This window comes from Benincasa hispida, chromosome 8 (assembly GCF_027475165.1).
Source record: "Benincasa hispida cultivar pf3 chromosome 8, pf3_genome.v1.1, whole genome shotgun sequence".
Taxonomy (NCBI): domain Eukaryota; kingdom Viridiplantae; phylum Streptophyta; class Magnoliopsida; order Cucurbitales; family Cucurbitaceae; genus Benincasa; species Benincasa hispida.
In genome coordinates this window covers 13,451,652-13,479,524 of record NC_143485.1, presented here as the reverse complement: position 1 = coordinate 13,479,524, position 27,873 = coordinate 13,451,652, and the positions used below count along the sequence as shown (strand labels likewise).

General features: G+C 41.1%; 1 protein-coding gene across 1 annotated transcript; it reads left to right on the top strand.

The window, feature by feature from the left end:
- On the top strand, positions 1 to 27,873 carry LOC120083713 (hydrolase family protein / HAD-superfamily protein). Its single transcript, XM_090316902.1, has 12 exons — positions 1 to 220; positions 323 to 426; positions 523 to 558; positions 1,147 to 1,220; positions 1,342 to 1,382; positions 2,498 to 2,569; positions 2,658 to 2,859; positions 20,088 to 20,183; positions 20,352 to 20,419; positions 25,868 to 26,063; positions 26,417 to 26,504; positions 27,577 to 27,873. Exons 1-12 carry the CDS (start codon positions 108 to 110, stop codon positions 27,630 to 27,632), a joined length of 1,146 nt encoding a protein of 381 aa, XP_090173028.1. The 5' UTR covers positions 1 to 107; the 3' UTR covers positions 27,633 to 27,873.

Genomic DNA, 27,873 nt, shown 5'->3' with positions numbered 1-27,873 from the left:
TACATTTGAAATCTACTATATAAATGAGCATTTTGTAATCTCTCTAGTCTCTAGCTCGCTCGAGCTTGTGAAGATCGAAAATCAACTTGTACCGATACGTCTACAGAATGAGCTTCCGTATCATCACAAAGCCGCTGCGGAGCCGAAGCAGAATCGGATTATCGCCATTTCGCTCCATTTTCTTTCGTTCATTCTCACACATTTCCTCGCAATTCACCAGGTTCCTATTTCCTCTCTTTTTTTGTGAATTCAATCTTTCTGTAATCACTTGATTGAGAGAAAAAATACTGATTCTGTTGCGATTGACGTCCTCATTTTGCAGACCTACGTTTGGCATTGCCTTCGACATTGATGGCGTGCTTCTCCGCGGCGATGCTCCCATTGGAGGCTCTCCACAAGCTCTCAGAAAGTTATATGAAGATTCTGGCATGGTTTCCTTGTTTTTTGCAACCCAACCACGTTGAAACGTTTACATTGTTTATTATTCCTCTCTTGTAATGTATCTTCGTCTATTCTTGGCAGGTGTATTAAGGATTCCTTATATCTTCTTGACAAATGGTAATTTCTTTGATCACACTCTAGTTTTCAATTTGATATGCTGGAAGCAACTAGGGGTTGCTCAATAATATCATTGTTCAATTTGGTGGTGTAATAGAATGACTGATAATTTTGAATTTTACCAATTTATATTTTAATTTGTATCTGTTTGTCAAATAGTGAATTGCATCATCATGGTATTTTCTTTGCAATAGTGGGTAAATGGCTTGTATATTAATTTTTCCTCGATTTGTTGTAGAAGTTCTGATCTTGCTAGTATTCTGATTTTTTTTGCAAGAGTTTTGAAATTGTTTCCCTTTTCCTTTTTTCCCTTTTTAATAATAATGCATTTTGCTATAATCAAAAGTAGCTGAGTATCTATCTTGAAGCAATTGGTCTACACTTAATTCAATCTGAGTGAAACCAAGTACATAGTCTCTAGAAATGTTCACTTGAATTTACTAAGCTTAATTTTGTTTTAAAAATTTTAATATCAATATTCCTTGTTTTTTTTTTTCTGTTTTACGTGAGAAAAATCATATGGATTGCTAGTAGGACTCGGTTTAGGCACAATTATGTATTGAGCTCGAGTTTTGGTTACTTCTGCAGGCGGTGGATTTCGTGAATCCAAGAGAGCCTCAGATTTGAGTGAAGTTTTGGGCGTAAATATATCACCTTTACAGGTATCTCTTTGTTCCTATTTTGCTTTTTAACCTAGAATGGTTTTGAACCATTGCTCCGCTAACTCCATTTCCCATTACACTTAGATTATTGCGTAAATTCTTTCATTTGGATTTTGAACAGGTTGTTCAGGGCCATTCACCATTTAAACACCTTGTGAACGGGTATAGTTAGATCTGATGGGAATTGGTGTCTGTACCATTTATTTTCTACCACATCACATGTATTGATAATTTAAAATGACAGAAGGGTTTTTTTTTTTTTTTTGGATAGAAAAATGCTGTCCTATACATAGGAAGAGATAACAATTACAAAAAACCTCCATTGATTAAAGAGGTAGCTAGACTACGATTACAAGGAGGACATAATCTGCTCCAAGAGATGCTAAAAGAGGTGTGGGTTCAATAAAAAACTATAGTCACGGTTTTTATCCATGGAGATGCGAGCATTACATTCCAACCAAAGATTACAAAATAAAGCACAACCGTGACAAAGCCAAAGGATCTTTTCATCCTTTTTGAAGGGATGACCCATTAGAAATAGAGATATAACTCAACACCTGGTCTTAGGAATTTCCGACCAAAGGCACTTTGTAAACAATTCCAGCATTTTGTAGCCAAAGCACAGCTCCAAAAAGGATGTTGTGTTTCAGCATTGGAGAAACACCTAGGGCAACAGTTGGAAGAGATATATAAAGCCTTGGGGACCTCCTTTGGAGCTTGTCAAAAGTGTTGATGCATGAGTGTGTGACCTTTCAAATGAAGAACAAGACTGAAAAAGTCTCTAAAATTGATAATGAAGTGGCCCACTCGTCAATCTCCATCTCTGTGAGATTTCTTCTCTGATGGGGTTCTTTGCCAACATGAAATCCTTTGATCAAGTCAAATTGTTTCGATAAAATGCCTGAAGTTATATTTATCTAAAGATTGCTGCAAATGTGTATGTACATATTTACCTTTGAAGGGTTAAAATTGATCATTAATGATTAAATTTAGCCAATAGGAGGCACTAAATTTTTGCCCCATGCAAGAATGATATTAGATAAGTTTGGTTTAACATAAAATAAATTATATCTTGTCTAATAACAGGAAGTTGATGCAAACCTTAAAGTAATTATACCTGATTTCGCATAGAGGCAGTAGCAGATACGGTGTGGTCCATCTACTTTGGCCAAAACTAATGAACTTCAAGCTTTAAGTAGCAATAACAACTCTTTGGTTGGTTAAGTAAATAACTTCCAATGAGTTTGATCTCAAAGACATTGCAATTTTTGTATCAGATATGAAAACAAACTTGTGATTGCTGTTGGAAAAGGAGAACCCGCTGCAGTGATGTCTGAATATGGATTTCAGTAAGCTTTTTGTTTGGATAGAATTTGTGGTTTTGTTTATATCATATCAACTTGATGATATGAGCTTTACACATTCTTTTCTCTTCAGGAATGTTCTTTCAATTGATGAATATGCATCCTTCTTTGATAACATTGATCCTCTGGCACCATATAAGAAATGGACGACTATAAAAGGTGCTAATCATGAAAAAACTATCACAGATGTAACTGAGGAGAAGAAAATTTGCTCAGAGAGAGTTGAGGCTGCCTTCATCGTTAGTGATTCTGTTGACTGGAGTAGGGATATTCAGGTTGCCTTAAGCTTTATATCTTCCAAGACGTGTTCTTGAAATAAATAGAGCTTTATCTCATTTTTTTCTTTCTGCTCTCTATTGATGAAAGAATTGATTGTTTTTCCCAATTTCACTGAGCTAAAATAATTAGAACCAATGGCAATAATCACCTTCCTCTTCTGTGTTTAGAAAATGTAACTTCTTTAAACATGCAGAACAAACTGAAGTAAGTGAAGATTTTTTCTTCTCTCTCTGTCCCCTTCTTTCTGCAACACATCATATAAGGCCTATCCATCTATTCATGAAGCTTTTGGTTGCATATTTTTCTTCTTTTTAATCTGTAATATTGATATGGGATACTGTTTCCTATTATTTCCCTTTTTAAGGAGTGAAGAGGCCAGGCGTCACGGAAAAAAAACACGAATAACTTTTCTACCTTGTCCATGCGGCCTAAAAGGTTCCATCCTTAGTCAACTTTCCTATTTGCCCAATAGATCTTGGGACTCCTTTGTTATAACGCAAATAGGCTACACAAAAGACACGTCACAGGCCTAATATTGACCTAGATTTTTTCACTTTGCTCGTGCAGTGCTAAGAGGTTCTCTAGGTCGCTTGCTCATGTTCATGGGTTGTAGGACTCGTTTGCGAGACACCTCTTAGCCAGCCTTCCTCACCATAGTGTGTGGTTCTCTCATATGATTAATTTGGAAGTAACCACTCTTCTGAACTCTCCCAAACCTCTCATTTGGATGACTCACAACAGCCTCTCACAAGGTTCACACAACTATTGTTGGACAAGTACCCACTTCATACCCTTTTTGTGACTCGCTTGTGCCGTGCTTGCTCGAACCTCCTGCTGTTTATTGTCTCATGAAACAACGGTTAAACCGCCAATTATATACAAATATAAAAGGAGGGGCAAGAAAGGAATTGCACAGAAAACACATGATGCAGAGGACGTGGGAGAAGAAGAAAACCCTTGAGGGACGACAAAGTTTGCTATAAAAGGACAGTATAGGTTTTTGTGTGGGCATAATTTGGGTAAAAAGCTGAGGGAAGCTTCTTATGAGAGGACCACCAACTCTCTCAAATGTGCTGGTTTGCTTTCTTTTGTTTCCTTGTTTTCTTTCTTTAGAGTTGTGAACGTTCTGTTATTCAGCCAGGGTACTCATTTGGTATTTCTTGTAATGAATCCTGAATCATCCTTTCATATTAATATCAATATATATCAGAGTTCTATTGCTTTGTTTTCTTGCATATTTTGTTGGGTTTACTGATTGTAGGTGGAGAGTAACCTAACAAATTGGTATCAGAGCCCATCAATCCTTGGGCCAACAAGAGCAATGGCTCAGAATGGAGACTAACGAGATAAAGATCTCCGAAATGAAAGATATGTTATTGGGACTGTGTAAGAGTATTGAGAAGCTTACCGAAGAAGTAAAGGAGAACAACTTGACGTGCAGGAATAAGTAGTCCAACGCCTCTGATGAATCTCAATTCAAATTAAAAGAGAAGCTCGAAGAGACTTATTCATCTCAGAACCAAGTAGTGGGGGAAACAAATAAGAGCAAATACAAGTGTTTGGAGATGTCTATGTTCTCAGGTGAAAACCCCAAATCGTGGATTTACAAGGCCGGGCATTACTTTGAATGAGCTGACGGATGTTGAAAAAGTTAAGGTGGCAGTTGTTAGTTTTGCACTCGACAAAGTGGACTAGTTCCGATGGAGTCACAACCGGAAAGCCCTTACCATTTAGGAAGGATTGAAGAAACAGATGTTTGAGCATTTTAGACCCACCATGACTGAAGCACATAACACGGCAGGTGGGCCGTGTCCCATGGGTGGAGGCCAATGCCCTGTGTGTAGACATTGCACGAAACATGGTGGACGCAGGTGCGTAGCACCTAGACGCATGTGCGCATGCGAAGATGCCATTAGGTGCACGTGCGCGAGACCCTCAGCAAAGCGCGCACACATGCACGACGTCCTGCCCGGATAAGGCATGGCGTGCACACGAAGGATGTAGTGCTGGGTTTGTGTGCTTGCCAAATGGGCGCATGGGCGCTCGAGGCGCGTGCCAAGCAGGTGAGCGAAGGCACGGGCGTAAGGCAGCGCGCGTGGGAGTTGGTGACTGAAGCTCACCCTGGCGGCCACATGTGGACAACGTGCACTTCGTGCACTCATGACCATAAAGGCATGGGAGGCTCCTCAAAATGTGAAAGGTGGTCCACAAAGGTAGGAGACTTCCAAGAACAAGCAACTACATTGGTGGATGGTGGCTTCCTACTTTCAAAGGTGGTGGTGTCCTAAAAATAGTAAGTGGGACAGTGGGAGCTAAAAATGGGAAAAGAGTGGACATATCTCCTTCCTAAAAGGAAGGAAGAGTGGAGACATGTGGAGTGACCCTAAAGTCATGGGTAGTGGGTGGCAGTTAGTCCCACTTGGGCCACTCCCCCACTTCCTCCATGTTTTTAGGCTCTCTCCCACCTATAAATATGTCTTGAAAGGCCAAGACATAAAAACAAGAGGGGATCGAAATTGGTAAGGATCTTAAGGCTTTCACTTGAGCATTTTGTGAGCGAAAGTGAATTTTCTCCATTGTAAAACTCTTTTAGAGTTGGTCTTGTGAGTTAGAGTCCTTTTGTAATTGTGGTTTTCATAACCTTGAGGAATAAAATGTTATTTCCATAAGTGTGTCTCTACCTTCCTTCCTTATAGCCGTGAGTACCTAACACAACCCGTTCTAGGGTGTGTTCGACTTACCATAGTCACCTAGTGAACAAAAATTGGGTCCAACTAATAGGTTGGTCAAGTGTAACTTGGCGTCGCACAGGAAAAATTTAAAAATACGCAATACTGCGCTTCTGTCCTGTGACATGTCACAGGGGAGAATCCTACCATGGAATTTTTTGCCCTTTTACCCCGTGCAGTGCCAAGTCTCACTCGATCAACCTACATGAACTTGCCCAAAACACCCACAGAACACTCGAATGCTCGATGGAACTCCCAAAGGGCCTTTTTGAACTCACACTATCACCACATGACTTGACTAGAGAGAGGGTAGGAGAGATATACGTACAATTGGTGGAAATGTAACACTTTATTACCAAAAGTAACATAAAAACCACATTTTCAAGACTCGAGACAGGAAGTCTCCTGTGTGAGAGGTCTTCCTTTGCGAGAGATGACTTAATGAATGAATGTGTCATCGAATTTCTTGGACAACCCCCAAGGTCATCCTTTTATAGGCGTAGGAGGAGTGATAATGGGAGGAAAACGTGGGAGTGGCCCTAGTGAGGTAAAATCGCCCATTACCCATGTAATTAGGGTCACCCTCCCATGTCCACAATTATCTCCTTCATTTTAGGGGGACATGACCACTTCTTCCTATTATTTAGCACCCACTCTCTCCCATTTACTATTTTTAGGGCCACCTTCCTACAAACTAGGGAATAACCACCCATGATGACCATGATCATGGATGTCCACCACTTTTGCCTATATATATGCTTGCTAGCTCCCCTTGGACAAGCACACTTAATAATAATCCCTTATTATTATCAAGTGCCTCTCAAAATGCTTCCCCTTGTCCCGGACCAAGCCTCACCTTGAGTACACGCTTGACCGCTTGTGCCAGGATGGCACCAAGACCGTGTCTCCCACACATTGCATGCGTGCTACCTTGCCGGTTGTTGCCTGGCGTGCGCCTATGACGCCCATGTTCCGCTTGGCCTCGCACGTGCCCTAGTGCCCTCGCCCATGTGGGCTGTGCATGCACGCGTGCTTGCTGCTGTTGTGCGATGCGCGTGTGCGTCTAAGCGCCTGTCTGTGCTGCGTGCCCTACTAGCCTCAGTCACGCCCCATCACTCTCGTGTGTGCCACATGCGCACTGAGTGCCCGTGCCCTCCTCTTAGCACCGGGTGTGGGCCATCTGCCCACGTCGTGCCCTGTGTCACGCCAACCCCCTGTTGGCTTGTTGTGCGTCCTCTTGCATGCCTCAACACTTAGGCATGTGTCATGGCTAACCTTTTGTCAACCTTGAGTGTGTTATCCACCCACTTGACATGGTGAAGGTTTAGGGGTCTGACACCCATTGTCACGGGGCAGAAGCGCGATATTGCGTTACACTTGACCAGCCTACTAACTGGACTCAATTTTTGTTCACGTAGTGACTATGGCAAGTCGAACACACCCTTGAATGGGTTGTGTTAGGTACTCACGGCTATAAGGAAGGAAGGTAGAGACATACTTGTGGAAATAACACTTTATTGCTCAAGGTTATGAAAATCACAGTTACAAAAGGACTCTAACTCGCAAGACCAACTCTAGAAGAGTTTTACAATGGAGAGAATTCACTTTGCTCACAAAATGCTCAAGTGAAAACCTATGATCCTTACAAAGTTTGATCCCCTCTTTTTCATGTCTTAGCCTTTCAAGACATATTTATAGGTGAGAGGGAGCCTAGAAACGTGGAGGAAGTGGGGGAGTTGCCCAAGTAGGACTAATCGCGCACTACCTATGACTTTAGAGCCACTCCACATGTCTCCACTCTTCCTTCCTTCTAGGAAGGAGACATGTTCACTGTTTCCCCCTTTTTAGCTCCCACTTTCCCACTTACTATTTTTAGGATACCACCACCCTTGGAAGTAGGAAGCCACCATCCATCAATGTAGTTGCCTGTCCTTCGAAGTCTTCTATCTTTGTGGACCACTTTCCACATTTTGAGGAGCCTTCCACACCTTCGTGGTCTTGAGTGTACCGAGTGTACGTTGTCCACATGTGGCCGCAAGGGTGCTCTTCGATCACCAACTCCCGTGTGTGCTACCTCACGCGCCCGTGCCTTCGCTCGCCTACTTGGCGCGTGCCTCGGGCACCCGTGCGCCTAGCACTGCATCTTTCATGTGTGCCATGCCCTATCTAGGGGGGATGCCGTGTGCATGTAGGCGCTTTGCTGAGGGCCTTGCACGTGCGCCTTATGGCATCTTCACGTGCATGCAAGCGCTTGCCGTGTTCTGTGCGATGTCCGGGCACAGGGCATGGGCCTCCTGCCCACGTTGTGCACCTTCCTTGGCAAACCTCGTTGTCAGCCTATCCATGCTGTTGTTCCTAGTGCTCAGCTAACCTCCCTCGGCTAGCCTCGTGCGCCAGCTCGCATGCCCGACACCCTTGGGCATTGTTGTCTCGGCCAACCTCCTATTGGCCTTGGGCGTGTTCTCTGCCAATGAGACATGGCCCACCTGCCGTGTCATGTGCTTCAGTCTTGGGGGTCTAACATTAAGACATATTTATAGGTGGGAAGGAGCCTATTGAGCATGTCACGAGGCAGAAACGTGGTATTGTGTATTTTTAAATTTTTCTCGTGCGGTGCCAAGTTACACTTGACTAGTCTACTAACTGGACCCAATTTTTGTTCACCAAGTGACTATGGCAAGTCAAACACACCCTAGAACGCGTTGTGTTAGGTACTCAACCATAAGGAAGGGAGGTAGAGACACACTTGTTGAAATAACATTTTATTGCTCAAGATTATGAAAACCACAGTTACAAAAAGACTCTAACTCGTAAGACCAACTCTAGAAGAGTTTTGCAATGGAGAGAATTCACTTTGCTAACAAAATGCTCAAGTGAAAGCCTTATGATCCTTACAAATTTTGATGCTCTCTTGTTCCCCATGTCTTGGCCTTTCAAGACATATTTATAGGTGGGAGGGAGTCTAAAAACGTGAAGGAAGTGGGAGGAGTGGGCCAAGTGGGACTAATCGCTCACTACCCATGACTTTAAGGCCATTCCACATGCCTCCACTCTTCCTTCTTTTTAGGAAGGAGACATGTCCACTCTTCCCCTCTTTTTAGCTCCCATTCTCCCACTTACTATTTTTATGACACCACCACCCTTGGAAGTAGGAAGCCACCATCCACCAATGTCGTTGCTTGCCCTTGGAAGTCTCCTACATTTGTGGACCACCTTCCACGTTTTGAGGAGCCTCTCACAGTTTTGTGGTCTTGAGTGCACCAAGTGCACGTTGTCCACATGTGGCCGCTAGGGTGAGCTTTGGACACCAACTCCCACACGTGCTGCCTCATGTGCTCGTGCCTTTGTTTGTCTGCTTTGGCGCGTGCCCAACTTTGCATCCTTTGTGTGTGCACCGTGCCCTATCCGGGCGGGACGCTGTTTGTGCACGCGAGCCTTGCTGAGGGCCTCATGCATGCCTTCCCAGCCGTGTGGTCCCGATCCTTTTGCGTGTGTTTGGACGTTAGTGCGGGGCCTCTCAAGCCACCAGCTCGCTTGCGCCCTTCTCCCGTGCGCGTCTGCTGCCTATCCAACTGCTCCTCTCTCGGTTGAGGCGTGCGTCGCTTGACCTCTAACCCGTCGAGGATCAAGTGGTTCTCCATGTGCATTGACTTGGTCTTCCTTAAGTTGTTTGACTCTTGTCCGCATTTCGTCAATGACTGTCAATTGTCATTCTACCCCTGTGGCACCCCTAGCTATGCTCGGACCTCCACTGGTTCTCATGTTGAGTCTTAGGGGTCTCGACACATTACCACTTCGAAAGGATTAAAGAAACAAATGTTCGAGCATTTTAGACCCACCGGGGAAGGGAGCTTAGGAGCATGTCTATTGCGAATCAAACAGGATGGGACCTATGTCGGTTATGTGAAGATGTTCGTAACATATTTGGCGCCGTTACCAGATATGGCTGAAGGCGTTCTCAGGGATGCGTTTGTTAATGGGCTGGAACTGACTCTTTAAGCCGAAGTTATCAGTAGGCATTTGGCAACTTTGGACGATTGTATGCGTGAGCCCAGTTTTTGAATGACAGAAACGTGGCCTTGAAGTTGGCCCTGAGCTTAGGAGCATGTCTATTGCGAATCAAACAGGATGGGACCTATGTCGGTTACGTGAAGAAGTTCGTAACATATTCGGCGCCATCATTAGATATGGCTGGTCCTCAGGGATGCGTTTATTAATGGGCTGGAACTGACTCTTTAGGCCGAAGTTATCAGTAGGCATCTGGCAACTTTGGACGATTATATGCATGAGGCCCAGTTTTTGAATGACAGAAATATGTGGCCTTGAAGTCGGCCCTGACCGACCTAGGTATAGTTGGGCCGAATGAAAAAGAGGCCCAAGGCAGAAAGAAAGAAGGGTTTTCCACCGACAAAACGAACGTTAAGACTAATGAAACCCTAACGATGAAGCATATATTGATTCCAGTGAAGGGGAATTACACGAAGAGAGATCCTTCGATGAAGCCTTTGTCGGACAGTGAGTTTCGGGAACGTTTAGACAAGGGGTTGTGTTTTCGATGCAATGAAACATATGCTATTGGACATCGTTGCAGAGTGAAAGAAAGTCGAGAGTTAATGCTATTTATTGTGAATAAGGAAGAATTTGAAACTGAGAAAGATGAAGAAGAGGAAAAACCCGAGTTGAAGGTGATCGAAGTAATTGAGAAAGCAGAAATAGCCCTGAGATCGATGTTTGGATTTTCTACGAAAGGAACGATGAAACTGAGAGGTACGTTAAAGGATAAGGAGGTCATTGTGTTTGTTGATTGTGGCGCGACTCAACTTTATTCATCAGAAAATTGTGAAGGAGCTGAACCTACCAGTAGCAAGGAAGGTGAAATTTGGGGTTGTTATCAGGAATGAGACGATGGTACAAGGAAAAGGATTACGCAGATCAGTGGAGTAGAAGCTTCTAGAATTAATAGTGAAAGTCGATTTTCTTTCAATAGATCTGAGTCAGATGGATGTGGTTTTAGGGATGCCGTGGTTGTGCACCACAGGATTCATGGGTGTTCATTAGCCATCATTAACGATGTCTTTTTTGGCTGGAAATTCCCAAGTGATACTATGCGGGGACCCCTCCCTTACAAAATCAGAAATATCATTGAAGACTGTTAAAAATAAAAGAATAAGGAAGAGAATAACAACACAATTACGTGGAAACTCTAGTACAGGGAGAAAAACCACGATAGACACTGATTTTTATTATTAATTCTGATACACAAACTACAAGAGAATAGGCCAAATAAATAGACTAGTGGGAAGCCCTAGGGTACACACAATTACTAAAATGCCCCTAGGGTTACAAGCTGCTTTTTCGACACTCCCCCTTAAGTTGGGGCGTAAATATCAATAAGACCCAACTTATTGATATAGTAATCAAAGCTTTGTCTCAGTAATCCTTTTGTGAGCACATCTGCAATTTGCTGATTTGAGGGAACATAAGGAATGCATATACTTCCATTGTCAAGTCTTTCCTTGATGAAGTGCTGGTCGATCTCAACGTGTTTTGTCCTGTCATGCTGAATAGGATTATTTGCAATACTTATTGTTGCCTTATTGTCAGAAAACGATTTCATTGGGAGCTCATTGTCTTGATGAAGATCTGACAACACTTTCATCAACCAGATCTCTTCACATATCCCTAAACTCATGGCCCGATACTCAACTTCTGCACTACTTCTGGCCATAACTCCCTGTTTCTTGCTCCTCCAGGTCACAAGATTACCCCAAACAAATGTGCAATACCCTGATGTTGATTTTTTATCAACAACAGACCCTGCCCAATCAGAATCAGTGTAGGCTTCAATGCAGCGTTTATCAGACTTCTTGAACATTAACCCCTTACCTGATGTACCTTTCAGATATCGAAGGATGCGTTCAATTGCTGTCATGTGTTCTTCACAAGAAGCCTGCATAAACTGACTGATGACACTCACTGCATATGAAATATCAGGTCTCGTATGAGATAAGTATATCAATTTCTTAACTAACCGCTGATACCTTTCTTTATTGACCGAAACACTGTTACTAGTATTGCTGAGCTTTGAATTATTTTCAACTGAGGTGTCAGCAGGTTTGCACCTAGTCATTCCTGTTTCTGTTAGAAGATCAATCGTGTATTTCCGTTGGGACACTGAGATTCTGTCCCTAGACTGGGCTACTTCCATTCTGAGAAAGTATCTTAACTTCCCAAGGTCTTTAATTTCAAACTCTTTAGCCATCTTTGCTTTGAGTTTCACAATTTCAACATCATCATCACTGGAGAGCACAATATCGTCAACGTACACAATGAGAACTGCTACCTTCCCTGAAGTTGATTTCTTTGTAAAAAGTGTATGATCTGAGTACCCTTGGGTATACCCTTATCCTTTGACAAAGGTGGCAAATCTGTCAAACCAGGCTCTCGGAGATTGTTTCAACCCATATAGCGACTTTCTCAGCCGGCAGACTCGCTGTGTGAACTGATCTTCAAATCCGGGAGGAGGATTCATGTAGACTTCCTCCTCAAGTTCTCCATTGAGAAAGGCATTCTTTACATCCAGTTGATGCAAAGGCCAATCTTTGTTAATTGCAACTGATAGCAATACTCGGATAGTATTGAGTTTAGCTACGGGAGAGAATGTCTCGGAGTAATCTACTCCAAAGGTTTGAGTAAACCCTTTGGCAACTAACTTGACTTTGTATCGATCAACAGTCCCATCTGACTTGTACTTTATAGTGAAAACCCATTTGCACCCAACCGTTTTGTGCCCTTTAGGTAGGATCACCTGGTCCCACGTTCTATTTTTCTCCAGAGCTCTCATCTCCTCCATAACAGCAGCTTTCCAAACTTCAGTTCCCATTGCTTCCTGTATGTTACTCGGTATCACCCCTGCATCTAAACTAGTGGTAAAGGTCCTAAATTCAGATGATAGGTTACTGTATGTCATGTAACTATGCATGAGGTACCTTGTATATGACCGAATACCTTTCCTCAGGGCTATTGGAAGATCAAGAGAAGCATCATATTCCTTCAAACTGTCAGAATTTCCATTGTGATCACTAGTCTCCTCTTCCTGTTTCTCATCTTTAGAAATCACACCTTTTTCACGATTATCTTTAGTATCACTCACATTTTCTAGAGCTGTGTCTGAATCATCATTCACTGTTGTCTTCCCATCTGCTATAGTGGTGCTATCAACACCTTTCCTTCCTTTTTCTTCTTTGCACTCGTTAGTACAAGTATCAATCTCATTAATTTCAGGAATACACATACCTAATGTCGGGTTTGACTCATGGACCGGAGCCGGAGATGCAACAGGTGACGTTGCTTCCTTCCTGAGATTCTTCCTATAGGACTTGATTGGTAGGAAGGATAGGACCAACATGTTCGGGAATAGAGGCAGACACCAAGGGAATTGTATATGTGGACCAGTTAGTCTCTTCACTAGAGTTCTCCCCCTAAAGATGGCTAACAGGGAAGAAGGGCTAATCCTCAAGGAAGGTAATATCCATGGAAACAAAATATTTGCGAGAGGATGGGTGGTAACATTTATACTCGCGCTGATGGAGTGGATACCCAACAAAGACGCATTTTTGAGCATGGAGGGTAAATTTCGTGCGGTTTGGACCATGGGAGTGAACAAAGGCAACACAACCAAAAACTCGAAATGGTACATCGGAGACTAAACGAGTCGTAGGGTATGACTCTTTCAAACAGTCTAAGGGGTTTTGAAAATTGAGAACCTGGGAAGGCATTCGGTTGATTAAGTGAGCAGCAGTAAGGATGACATCACCCCATAGGTAAGACGGGAGTGACGTGGATAGCATTAAGGACCTAGCAACTTCCACCAAATGACAATTTTTCCTCTCTGCTACCCCATTTTGTTGGGGAGTGTAAGCACACGAACTCTGGTGGATAATCCCTTTGGAAGCAAGAAACTCCTAGAAGGAAGCGTTAAAGAATTCCCGCCCATTGTCACTTCTCAAAATACCAATCTTGGCATTAAACTGGGTTTCCACAGTGGCATAAAATTGCTGGAATACAGATAACACCTCGGACTTATCAGTGAGAAGAAAGACCCAAGTAAGCCGAGTGTGGTCGTCTATAAAAGTGACAAACCAGCGTTTCCCTGTGGAGGTGGTTGGTGAGGGACCCCAAACATCACTGTGGACTAAGGTGAAGGGTTTGGATGGTTTATAGGGCTGGGAGTGGAAGGAGACACAACTCTGTTTGGCACGTATACACACTTCACACTTTAAAGAAGACACATTAATATTGCGAAATAAATGCGGAAATAAGTGTTTCATGTACTGAAAGTTCGGATGCCCTAAGCGGTAATGCCATAACAGAAAATCATTCTCAGAGGTAGACAAATTTAAGGAGACAAGGCTAGTCCTATAATCATTCCTAGAGGAAACATCATTAGTTAGGAAGTAGAGTCCCTCATCGTGTCGGGCAGTGCCAATTGTCATCCTCAAGCTTAGATCCTGAAATAAAACAGAGTCGGGTGAAAAAACTACCTGACAGTTCAAATCTCTTGTAATCTTACTGATGGATAACAAATTATATGAAATTTTAGGAACATGCAAAGCGTCCCGCAAAACCAAACTCTCAAACGGAGATAAATCCCCTTTTCCTGCAACAGGTGCGACCGACCCATCTGCAATCCTAATTCGTTCATTACCAGCACTTGGATAATATGAGAGAAATTGATCAGAGGTACCAGTAAGATGATCCGTCGCCCCTGAGTCAACAATCCAAGGTTTTTTACCGTTCACACTAATATGACCAAAAGACTGTATATTGCCTGACTAGGCGATGGTACTGATTCCAACCGTACTCAGGCTGGTTGTATTGTCAACTGAGGGAAACACAGGCAGGATATTTGTAGTAGGTAAAATAGGGAAAGAATTTACCGGGTTTTCATCTAGGTATTGGGTTGAGCCACAACCGGTTGGAAACGGGGCAGCCGCTAACAACTGGAAGGTAGTTGCCGGTTGGAGGGGGGTCATCGGCTGAAGGTGGTTGTCGGCTTGTTGTTGGTCGAATGCGCCTAGGGCAGAATTGGAGAGGTCCTGTTCTCCTTGCTGGATGAGTGGGTTCGTCGGATCTGACACGAAAACCCTAGGGTACGCCGGTGCGGTCGAGTTTTTTCCCGTCGAAGTCGAAGCCCTAGGCGCGATCGGAAGCTGGATAGACAAACGCCCAGCCTGTTCGTCAAGAATCTGTAGGTCGAAGGCGCGATTTGAAGCTGTCGAAGAAACTCTGTCTGCCGAAAGGTTGCTACGGATGCGAACGTCCCCGATCGGAGCCAGATCTGATCCACCTCGCGGTGGGTCTGAGGGGTTGCTGCGGCCATACCTGATCTGAGCCGGATTAGTCGACGGTGGCGCGAGACGAGGCAGATCGGCTCTGTTAACGTATTCTTCAAATCTGTCTGTGTGCGGCTCCCATTGACCGTGGCTCTCTGTTGACTGCAGCTGGACGGCAGAAATTAATTCCGGTAAGATAGCTTGAAAACATTCCTTTACCGCGGTTCAAATAGTAGTTTTCATATCAAAACTCGAAAATTCACTAGCTAAAGGTGACTGTGGATGGTTCTCTTCCATAATGGCTAGGATTTTGTCCCCTAGCTCTGATACCATGTTAAAAATAAAAGAATAGGGAAGAGAATAACAACACAGTTACGTGGAAACCCTAGTACAGGGAGAAAAACCACGATAGACACTGATTTTTATTATTAATTATGATACACAAAGTACAAGAGAATAGGCCAAATAAATAGACTCATGGGAAGCCCTAGGGTACACACAATTACTAAAATGTCCCTAGGGTTACAAGCTGCTTTTTCGACAAAGACCTTATTGAAAACATGGGAGGAAGAAGACCAAGTTTTCCCGATCGAATTCCAGAATTTAGAAATTGAAGGAAATGGGGAGACCGAGATTGGTCTTGAAGGAAATGTGTATGAGAATTACCAGTAATGATTCAAGCACTGTTGGAACAAAATGAAGACATATTTGGGACAACCACCACTATTCCCCCAAAACCAATTGATCATTGGATACTTATCGGAGAAAACCAAAAGCCCACCAATGTTCAATCGTATAAGTATGGCCACGCATAGAAGGAAGAAATTGAAAAGCTAGTTAACGAGATATTGCAAGTCGGAATAATTAGACATAGTCTCAGTCTGTACTCAAGCCCGGTATTGCTAGTCAAGAAAAAAAATGGTGGATGGAGGTTTTGCATTGACTATAGAAAATTGAATCAAGCCACAATTGCGGATAAGTTTCCTATTCCTGTGATTGAAGAACTCTTAGATGAATTACATGGAGTAGCCGTTTATTCAAAACTTGATCTTAGATTCGGCAGATTTGAATGCGTGAAGGTGACATAGAAAAAACAGCTTTTAGAACCCATGAAGGACATTACGAATTCATGGTAATGCCTTCTGTTTAACAAATGCCCCTGCCACACTCAAATCACTAATGAATTAGGTATTCCGACCCTTCCTTCGTCGATTTATACTTGTGTTTTTTGACGATATTTTGGTGTATAGCCCAGACATTACTACTCATGAGACACATCTGGGAGTGATGTTCAATATCCCAGACATTACTACTCACGAGATAATAGACGATACGCGAATAGAAGTGTACTTTCTGCCAACCAAAGATACAATACCTGGGCCATTGGATCTCTCACCAAGGAGTAGAAGTTGATGGGGAAAAGCTTAAGGCAATGGTAGAATGGCCCAAACCAAAGAATATATCGGAACTTTGAGGATTCTTAGGACTTACCGGGTACTATTGGAGATTCGTGCTAGGGTATGGCAACATTGCAGCCCCTTTAACTTGATTATTGCAAAAAAATGCCTTTGAATGGAATGAGGAAGCCACCCAGGCTTTTGAAAAGCTGAAGCAAGCGATGATGATGGTTCTAGTATTGGCCTTACCCGACTTCTCGAAGTCATTTGTAATGAAAACAGATGCATCTGGTTTTGGTTTGGGGCGGTGTTATCTCAAGATTCCAAACCAATTGCTTACTTGAGCCAAAAACTATCTCCTAGAGCACAAGCAAAGTTGATATACAAAGAGAACTAATGGCAGTGGTACTGGCGGTACAATAATGGCGTCACTACTTATTGGAGAATAGATTCATAGTGATCTCCAACTAGAAGGCACTTAAGTTCCTAATTGAGCAGTGTGAATTCCAACCCCAATTTAAGAGATGGTTAACTAAATTATTGGGGTATGATTTTGAAATACTATACCAGCTTGGTTTGCAGAATAAGGCAGCAGACGCTCTATCTCGAGTTCCTAGAACAACTGAGGCATATGTGCTGTCAACTCCAGCCTTAGTGGATGTGGAAGTGGCTTTGAAGGAGTCAAGGAGGATGAAGAACTCCAGGAGATAATACCCGTACTAAAGATGGACCTTGATGGAAAGCCGAAATATCAATGGAAAAATAACTGGTTACTATACAAAGGAAGGCTAGTTTTGTTTCGCTCATCTACTTTGATCCCATCTTTATTACACACCTTCGATGATTTAGTGTTAGGAGGTCACTTGGGATTTTTGAGAACCTATAAAAGGATGAATGGGGAGCTGTTTTGGCAAGGTATGAAATTAGACGTCAAGAAGTATGTTGAGGGTTGTGAAATTTGCCAAAGAAACAAAACCAAGGCCTTATCGCCAGCATCCCTTCTTCAACCCTTACCAATTCCAGATTTGATCGTGGAAGAGTGGACTATGGACTTCCAAAGGCTGGGGGATACGAATCTATCATGGTAGTTTAAGTAAGTATGCCCATTTTATCTCTCTCAAACATCCTTTCTCGACGAAACAAGGTGTTGAGTTATTCATATCTCAGGAAGTGATTTGGCACAATGGGGTCCCAAAGTCCATCACAATAGACAGAGACAAAATTTTCTTGAGCAGTTTTTGGAAGGAGATGTTCATGGCAATGAGAACCCTGTTAAAAAGGAGCACGACTTTTCACCCTCAAACGGACGGCCAAATAGTGAGTTAATCGCTGTCTTGAAACATACCTCAAATGCTTTTGTAATGAAAGGTGGGCTGAATTGTGGTATAATACGACCTTTCATGTGTCTATTAGAACCACCCCTTATCAAGCGGTGTATGGGAGACCACCCCCACCTTTGGTTTCATATGGGGAAAGGAAAACAACCAACGATAGTGTGGAACAACAGCTGAGAGAAAGGGATTTGGCGATTAATGCCCTGAATGAAAACCTAGTTGTGGCCCAAAATAGAATGAAGAAACAAGCTGATTTACACAGGAGGGAATTGTACTTTGAAGTAGGAGACGAGATGTATTTAAAGCTAAGGCCGTATAGGGAACGTTCACTAGCCCCGAAGAGGTGAAAAACTGTCCCCCAAGTTCTATGGACCTACCAAATCACTGAAAGAATCGGAGAAGTGGCTTACAAATTGGCTCTTCCACCAGAAGTGCCATCCATAACGTGTTCCATATTTCTCAACTCAAGAAGAAACTGGGGCAAGCACATCAGGTTCAGCATCAACCACTTGCCTAAACGGAAGAGTTCGAGTTGCAAGTAATCCCTAAAATGGTCCTAGGCGTGCATCGAATGGAGAGCTAGCAACTAATGAATGGCTAGTTAAATGGAAGGGTCTTCTGAAGAGTGAAGCAACCTGGGAATTTGGTCCACCTAATGAATCAACAATTTCTCCGCTTCCACCTTGAGGCAAGCTGCATTTCGAGAGGGACAGTATTGTTAAACCCCCAATTGTATACAAATATAAAAGGAGGGGCAAGAAAGAATTGCACAGAAAACAAATGATGCAGAGGACATGGGAAAAGAAGAAAACCGCTGAGGGACCACAAAGTTTGCTATAAAAGGAGAGTATAGGTTTCTGTGTAGGCAGGGAATAATTTGGGTAAAAAGCTGAGGGAAGCTTTTTAGGGAGAGGACAACCAGCTCTCTCAAATGTGCTGGTTTGCTTTCTTTTATTTCCTTTTTTTCTTTCTTTGGAGTTGTGAACATTCTGTTATTCAGCCAGGGTACTCATTTGGTATTTCTTGTACTGAATTGTGAATCATCCTTTCATATTAATATCAATATATATCAGAGTTCTATTGTTCTGTTTTCTTGCATCTTTTGTTGGGTTAACTGAGTGCAGGTGGAGAGTAACCTAACAACCACCTTGTGACAGACCTGCTGTTTCTTATCTCATGAAACAACCTTGTGACAAACCTCCCCCACTTAAGCTGCTTGATGCCTTGTTGAGGCTAACCTCCGGCCTATCCATCGGATAAGTCTCTAGGGTTGTGTCCTCAAGGCAGTTGTTGCCACCGTAGTACGCTAACCTTTAAACCCAAAATAAATGATACTTCTTGGAAAAAGTTTCAATAAGAAAAATTTCTCTTTTTACAAGAATTACAAGATAATTGCAAGCAGTAGAAACTAGAAAGAAACTCCTGTCTACTAAAGACCTACTTGAAACAAAGTCTCTAACTTGACTATAAAAAGTTTTACCCAACTCTCCTCATTCTTGGTAGGCATGCTCATACCTCCACCAAATGTCCTCCCCACGCTCTCCCTCCCCAGCCTATTTCACCTGGGGGTAGAATAGATTGCTCCCTTCAAGCGTATGCATCCTTCAAGTTGCCTTGCCTGGACACTCCGTAACAGCATGGAAGAGATTGCATCACCAACACGAGACAAAGTTGGTCTCCCCATCACCTCACCCCCCACCCACACCCCCCCCGCCTCCTTCCTCAGACTCCTCTTTGGGATCCATCTTGGGTTGCTCTTCCATCTTGTCTTCTGAGTCACTCAGAATGATGATCTCAGAACCATCTTGACTACTTATCTCTATTGAAGGTCGAACACCATCAACGTCACCTCGTGGTGAATCATATAGGTACTCGCAAACTGGGTGAGTGACCTCCTCGTTCATGTCCATTTGCTCAGGTTTGGTCATTGTGTTCATTGTTGTGATCCCTTTGTGCATGCTTTCCATGTATGTTGTCAACTGCTCCTTTGACTTCAGCAATGCATCGATCAATGTGCTAATTGAAGAGTTTGCTTCTACGACTTTTGTCATGGCTTTTTCCGTAACCTTCATGTGTTGCCTCTGGTCATAGGCGTCCACCTGAGGTGCTTGGGTTTGAACTCGTTAGATCGTGCTTTTCTAAAAAGCTCACGAAGCGTCCTTTTTTTTTTCTTTGATACCTCTCCACTCTGTGTTCTTGTAATAAGCATCACCCAAGTCAAGTAGTGGGCTAAATTCTAGGTCTGAGTTTTTTTTTTTTTTTGGATTACCATTATTAATATTATCAAGTATTATTAATTGTAATCTTCTTTTGATTCCAAAATGATTTTCTGGTTCATGCTCATCTATTTCATTGAGTTTCTGCTCTGCTAAATCTGGATACTGACTAAGCATGAGAGGTCTAGATTTTAATTCAAATTATGGTATCAGGTACTTTGTGATATCTTAAGAACTGGAGGTCTTCCAGGAAGGGAGTTTGGACACCAACCGAACTTGTATTTTGCACATGATGACCTTGAATACCAGGTTACTATTTGTAATTTACTCTTGGATTGTTTCACAATTGATTTCCTCTGTTGCAGTGTTGCTGTTTTCTTCATTTTTACCCCACCCCCCGGTTTAATTAGTATTTTCCCTTTTATTGTACTTTTGATGGGTCTAATATCGCAACTAACTAGGTTCTCTTCAAGGCAGGCTGCTTTTCCTTGTGAGCGTTTTGGTATGGGAGCTTTCAGAATTGCACTAGAGTCTATCTACAATAAGTAAGGCAAATATTACTGTAGATGTTAAATGCCGTAATTACTTGTCTGGAAGTAGTTGAGATAGTTGTTCATGCCATCTCTTCGATCATTACTGACCCTGTTATAATTCTATAGTTAGGATTTTCCATTTTTATAAATATTTTGTGATATTTTCCTTTTCTATGCTTTGTACACTTGTATATATTCATATCTTTGGTGAATGAATAGAGTATTCTGGTTCTTTTTCAAACCTAAGAGTTTTACATGGTATCAGAGCTCTCTAAATAAACTTAGAATTTTTGTGAACCTTAGGGTTTGAGAATTTAGAACCCATTTGTGATACGTTTAGGGTTTTGTGGAGAGGTGAGTTTACACTTTTGCTCATAGTCGCTGTCTTCGGTTCGTTCGCCGTTGTTAGCTGCCGCCGTCGCCAGCGGAAAAAAAAAGGAAGCTGTTTGTTTCGACACCGCCCAGTCCAAAGAGGAGCCCAACCGCCATCTACAAAACCCCAAAGTCCGGTTGCCATCTGACCAGCGCGTGAGGCTCACGCACCGATTGTTCTTCTGTGCCGTCCGTCCACGCGCCGGCGCATGCGCCGTCATTTTTTGTTCGTTTTCTGTGGGTTTCTTCCGTGTGGTTGACTCTTCTTGGTGGTGTGTTTGTTTGGGATGTATAGATATTCTCACTGCTTGTAAAGACATCTCTTCGGTAAATTAGGGTTTGATTCTCTGCTGTCCGGTGTCTATTGTTTTTGAGGTAATGGCTGATAAGAAACCAGTAGTCATGTTTGAGATTGTTCCTATGGTGTCAAAAGTAACCAAACACAAGTTGAATGGATCCAACTACTATTCATGGAGATCAAATGTCCGCCACTTTATTAGGAGCATGGAGATGGATGATCACATCACAGAAGAGCCATCGATTGATGCTAATAAGAAGATTTGGTGGCGGGACAATTCAAGGATGCTTCTACAAATCAAGAATTCTATTGACCGTGAAATTGTTGAACTAGTAAATCACTGCGAATCAGTCAAGGAACTATTGGAATATCTAGATTTCCTTTATTCAGGGAAAGAGAATATTAATAGAGTGTTTGATCTTTGTAAGACTCTATATCAACTTGATCAAGGAGAAAAATCTCTTACAAGCTACTTTATGGAGGTTAAAAATACATGCGCGGAATTCAATGCCTTGATGCCAATCAACACGGATCCAAAAGTTCTAATGGCTCAATGTGAAAAGTTGTTTATCATGAGTTTTTTAGTAGGTCTTGCACCTAATATGAGATGACCAAAGATCAAGTGTTGTCAAGCTCAAATATCTCCTTGTTGGAAGAAGCTTACATTCGAATACTTCGTACTGAAAAGACACAAGCAGTTACATCATCTGATTCTAGCAGTGCTTTGATTGCGCGCACAAATAATTATAGAGGTAATAAGGGGGTTGAATCAAATAGCTTCAAAGGTCATCCAAATAACCAAAAATCAAATCCAGGAGGTATTGTTTGCTATTATTGTCATAAACCTGGCCATACGAAGCGTGAATGCAGAAAATTGCTGAATAAGGGTCAGAGGATGCCATCACCCTCTGCACATGTTGCCTCTACTCCTGATAATCTTGACAAGTCAATTACGATTTCTGTAGAGGAGTTTGCTAAATTTCAGTAGTATCAAGAGTCATTGAGGGCATCATCTTCTACTCCCATTACGGCCATCGCAGAGACAGGTAACATTTCTAAATGGCTTCTTTCCTCCATGTCAAAATGGGTCATTGACTCTGGCGCTACAGACCATATGACAGGTAACCCTAGTTTATTCTCTAATCTTTGTACATCTACCTCATCACCTAATGTCACTATAGATGATGGAACCTCCACTCCTGTTTTAGGATCAGAAATCGTCCATCTTACTGAATCAATTTCTTTATCATCAGTTTTAAATTTACCACATTTCTTGTTTAATTTGATTTTGATCATTAAACTCACTCGTGATCTTCATTGCTGTGTCTCATTTTTTCCTGGTTATTGCTTATTTCAGGATCTTATGACGAAACAGACTATTGATAAAGGGCGTGAATTTGGAGGTCTTTACATCTTTGAACCACAAACACCTACGACCATCACATGCTCAAGTGTGTCGTCTCCTTTTGAAGAGCATTGCCGTTTAGGTCATCTGTCTATCTCTGTGTTGAAGGCACAACTTCAACATTTGTTTCTTTAGATTGTGAGTCATGTCAGTTTGCTAAATTTCATCGTTTGAGTTTGTATCCTCGAGTCAATAAACGAGCTAGTGCTCCTTTTAAATTAGTCCATTCTGATGTTTGGGGTCCTTGTCCTGTTGAGTCCAAAGGAGGGTTTCGGTATTTTGTTACATTTGTCGATGACTATTCTCGTATTACGTGGTTATATTTGATGAAAAGTCGTTCTGAGTTACTTTCTCATTTTCGTAACTTCCATACTAAAATCCAAACTCAGTTTAGTGGTGCTCTTAAAATCCTACGGAGTGATAATGCTAAGGAATATTTCTCTCATACACTTAAGTCTTATTTAGATGCCCATGGCATTCTTCATCAATCTTCTTGTGTCGATACTCCATCCCAAAATGGGGTTGCAGAACGAAAGAATCGCCATCTTCTTGAGACAGCCAGAGCTTTGATGTTTCAGATGCATGTTCCAAAATCCTTTTGGGCTGATGCTGTTTCCACAGCTTGTTTCTTAATAAATCGCATGCCTTCTTCCATTCTTAAGGGTGAGATACCTTTTCGTACTTTATGCCCCAAGCAAAATTTGTTTCCCATTCCACCCAAAATATCTGGTTGTACCTGCTTTGTTCGGGATGTTTGGCCTCAGCATACCAAGTTGGATCCAAAGTCCTTAAAATGTGTTTTCCTTGGTTATTTCCGTGTCCAAAAGGGGTATCAGTGTTATTGTCCTAGTCTTAATAAATATTTCGTCTCTCCTGATATCACGTTTTCTTGAACATACCCCATTTTTTTCATCACCATCATTCTCTCCGAATAAGAGTTAGGGGGAGCATAAGGAAGTAGAGGATGATTTCCTTATTTACACAGTTACTTCTCCCTCCGATCCTCTTCCTAATTCATCTTTACCTGTGGTTACCTCTACTCTTCCACCCATCGTCAGTCTATACTTGACGACAACCTCCTTCAGTTCCATGCCCTGTACCAGAGTCTTCTTTGTCAGTGGATCCATAAACGAGTGATGATTTCCCTATTGCTCTTCGTAGAGGTAAACGTACATGTGCTCATCCTATTTCCTCTTTTGTTTCATATAACCATTTGTCGCCTTCCACATGTTCATTCATTGCATTCTTAGAGTCTGTATCCATCCCTAAAACTGTTCATGAGGCTTTGTCTCATCCTAGTTGGTGTGCCGCAATGGTGGAGGAGATGACTGCCTTAGATGATAATTGTACTTGAGATTTAGTTTCTCTCCCTGCAGGAAAGAAGGCTATCGGTTGCAAATGGGTGTTTGCAGTTAAAGTCAATCCTGATGGTTCTATTGCTCGGTTAAAAGCGTGCCTTGTAGCGAAAGACTATGTACAAACTTATGGCGTTGACTATGTTGATACTTTTTCTCCTGTAGCAAAAATGGCATCTGTGCGGTTGTTTATTTCATTAGCTTCAATCAATCAATCATTGGCCTTTACATCAGCTTGATATTAAAAATGCATTTCTTCATGGTGATCTTCAAGAAGAGGTGTATATGGAGCAACCACCAGAGTTTGTTGCTCAGGGGGAGAATGGAACGATGTGTCTCCTTCGTAAATCCTTGTATGGATTAAAGCAGAGCCCACGAGCTTGGCTTGGTAAATTTAGTCAGGTGATTGAAAGCTTTGGAATGCGGAAGAGCATGTCAGATCATTCAATCTTTTTTAAGAGATCTGAGGGTGGTGTCATCTTGTTAGTCGTATATGTGGATGATATTGTGATTACTGGTGATGATGTTTTAGGTATCCAGTCTCTAAAGACCTTTCTTCATAGTCAATTCCATACAAAAGATTTGGCATGTTGAAATACTTCTTAGGAATTGAGGTAATAAGAAGCAAGAAAGGAATTCTATTATCACAGAGAAAATATGTACTTGATTTGTTGACTAAAACAAGAAAGCTAGGGGCCAAGCCATGTAGTACCCCAATGATGCCCAACTTACAGCTCACAAAAGATGGAGAATTGCTAAAAGATCTTGAAAGATATAGGAGGTTAGTGGGAAAACTTAATTACCTTATAGTGACTCGACCCGACATAATCTATTCAGTAAGTATTGTGAGTCAGTACATGTCATGCCCTACAGTTGATCATTGGGCTGCATTGGAACAGATTCTTTGTTATTTGAAGGTTGCTCCCGGGGTTGGTTTATTATATAAGGATTATGGTCATACTAATATTGAATGTTTCTCAGATGCCGATTGGGCAGGATCTAAAGAAGACAGATGATCAACTTCAGGGTATTGTGTTTGTGTTGGTGGTAGTTTGATTTCTTGGAAGAGTAAGAAGCAAAATGTGGTGTCAATCAGAATATAGAGCAATGGCACAATCTGTGTGTGAATTGATTTGGATATATGAACTTCTTGTTGAGTTGGGATTTGAAATCACCACATCGACAAAGTTGTGGTGTGATAATCAAGCAGTACTTCATATTGCGTCTAATCCAGTATTTCATGAAAGAACTAACATATTGAAGTTGATTGCCATTTTGTACGTGAGAAAATTCAACAAGGGTTGGTATCTACAAGATATGTGAAGACTAGAGAACAATTAGGAGATATCTTCACGAAAGCATTGGATGGAAGATGTATAGATTATCTATGTAACAAGTTGGGCATGATTAACATATATGCTCCAACTTGAGGGGGAGTGTTATAATTCTATAGTTAGGATTTTCCATTCTTGTAAATATTTTGTGATATTTTCTTTTTCTATGCTTTGTACACTTGTATATATTCATATCTTTGGTGAATAAATCGAGTATTCTGATTCTTTCTCAAACCTAAGAGTTTTACAAACCCAAACCAGTGTAATTTCTGTCAAATAAGTATGCAATTGAAGTCAAAATTTTCGCCTACCTTTAAGTGAAAAAGTTGCCAAATTGTCTCGCTAACCAATAGAAGTTCATGTTATGAAATTTTGTAATCCTACTTTAGAATAAAGAAGTTTACGTAAGGTACGTACAAATTTATACTACCTCATAAATATTTCAAAAGAGAACTGGCAATCAAAGTGATAGTTAGAACAGGTCATTGTCAAATTTTTATGCTTATTTCGTTAATGCTGGTGTTTCATTTGTTCAAAGGCATCCTATTTAGTTTCCATTTGTGGGGAAACCCTTCTAATCCGAAGAAGTGAAATTTTATCTTAGTATGGATTTGGTCTGAGAGTTGAAACTTTGAAAGTGAAAATCCAAGCCTACAACATCCATATGTGAAGCACTTATGTTGTTTTATGATGCAGGATTCATCCTCATGCTTTGCAGTATACGTGCTATGGCAAACCAAATCCACTCGTATTTCACAATGCAGAAGCTGTACTTAAACTAGTGTCATCAATTCACCAAGACAAGGCGGCTGCGAATACTGAAACTCATCACTTCAAGACTCTATATATGATAGGGGATAATCCTTCTGTCGATATTAATGGTGCAATTCAGGTTAGGTGATACTTATTCTTAACTCGCAAAGAAGAAACCGCCTTTTTTTTTTTTTTTTGTGTAATTATAAATTTGGTCCATTTTGTTTGGAAAATTTTAGAATTTAGTCTCCATTATTTTAAAAGATATGATTTAATTCTTATGGTTTGATAAAATCCTCATACATAGTCCCTATCACATAGACTATTTACGTAGGTTTTATTGAACTATAGGAACTAAATTCTAATTATAAAGAATAGAGCTAAATTCTAACTTTGTTTAAATTATAGGGATCAAATTTACAATTTAACCCCTTTTTCCCTCCCCTATTTTCTGTTGCTTACTAAACAGACTCTGTTACTTTTGTAATTCAGGCTGGAAGTCCTTGGTTTTCTATCCTGACTAGGACAGGGGTTTTTAAGGGAAGAGAGAATCATGACAAGTATCCAGCTGATCTGGTAGGTTAAACATCTCTCCAACGTAACTTCTCTCTCCGGATAAAAATATCTTTTTGATCCCTAAGTTTTGCATCTAGTTTCTATTTGGTCCTTAAGTTTCAAAATGGTACACTTTTAGTCCTTACGTTTGAGTTTGGTTTCAATTTGATCTCTAAATTTCAAAATGATAGAGTATTTAGTGAGAGGTTATAAATGTAAATCTTAATACTTAAGGGCCAAAATGAAACTAGAAATGAAGATTTGAGTTTTGTTTCATTTTGGCCCTTAAGTATTAAGATTTACATTTATAACCTCTCACTAAATACTCACTTTATGACTTTAGTGATAATGCCTATTAATTAATTTAAAAGAATTATGAAGTGAAATTTTAAATTTAATTTTAATAGTTATAAGAAGTAATAAGCATTACTGCCAAAGATGTAAAGTGAGTCTTGAGTAAAAAGTTGAGATTAAAAGTGTAAATTGAAATTTAGGAACCAAATTGAAACAAAATTCAAATTTTAAGGGTTAAATTGTAACATTTTGAAACTTAGGAACTAAATTGAAACAAAACTAAAAATGCAAGGACTAAACATGTAGTATTTTGAAACTTAAGGCCTAGAGACTAAAAATGTATTTTTTTCCCCTTTCTTTAACGGTTAGGAAAGAAAATGACTTTAGGTTGAGTGTGGGTGGATGAAAAGCATTTTTACATTGTTAAAATTCCTTTTCATACACACACACACACATATATTTCCTTTTTATATTCATGAGTGTTTAGGTTAGTTTATGCATATTTCAACTAATCTCACAAGATAATTTGCCAGTCCCTACAACATTTGAGTGTCAAGGGAAACTCTAAGGATATTAAATCCTAGGTCGATGACCATAATGGATTGAATTGAAGTCATTCCTTTCAAGTGCTTTACTAAACACACTCATGGTGGTCATACATTTCTAATGTTTGGTTGTATAACTAACAAAGATTAAGGAAATTCTAGAAATACTTGAAAAGCACTTTAAAAGTCCCAAGTCAATTGTTGGTATTGAAAACGGTTCACTTAAAGCAAATTCCAACGTTGTTCTTGTGCAGGTAGTTGACACTGTTGGAGAAGCAGTGGACTACATTTTCAAGAAGGAAGGGATCTCTTGAGAGAGGCATCAAGGGAGGGTTATTCTTTTGAGATCACATTAATAATGCAATTGTCATCGGTGAGATTCGTCTATTGTCATAATTAATGGCAGTCGCTTGACCAATTTCTATTGGTGAAAAGTATTTTTTAATCTACATTCTCATCTTTTCACATTCGACGTATAGAAGAAATCTAATTTTTTGTATGTTAGTAGTGTGCTGATTAATGGAACTTGGGAAAGATCTCCATCTTCTAATTTTA

Coding starts and splice junctions, on each gene's coding strand:
- LOC120083713 (XM_090316902.1), top strand. CDS start 108: ATGAGCTTCCGTATCATCACAAAGCCGCTGCGGAGCCGAAGCAGAATC. Junction 221..322: donor ATTTCCTCGCAATTCACCAG/GTTCCTATTTCC, acceptor CTCATTTTGCAG/ACCTACGTTTGGCATTGCCT. Junction 2,570..2,657: donor ATGTCTGAATATGGATTTCA/GTAAGCTTTTTG, acceptor TTTTCTCTTCAG/GAATGTTCTTTCAATTGATG.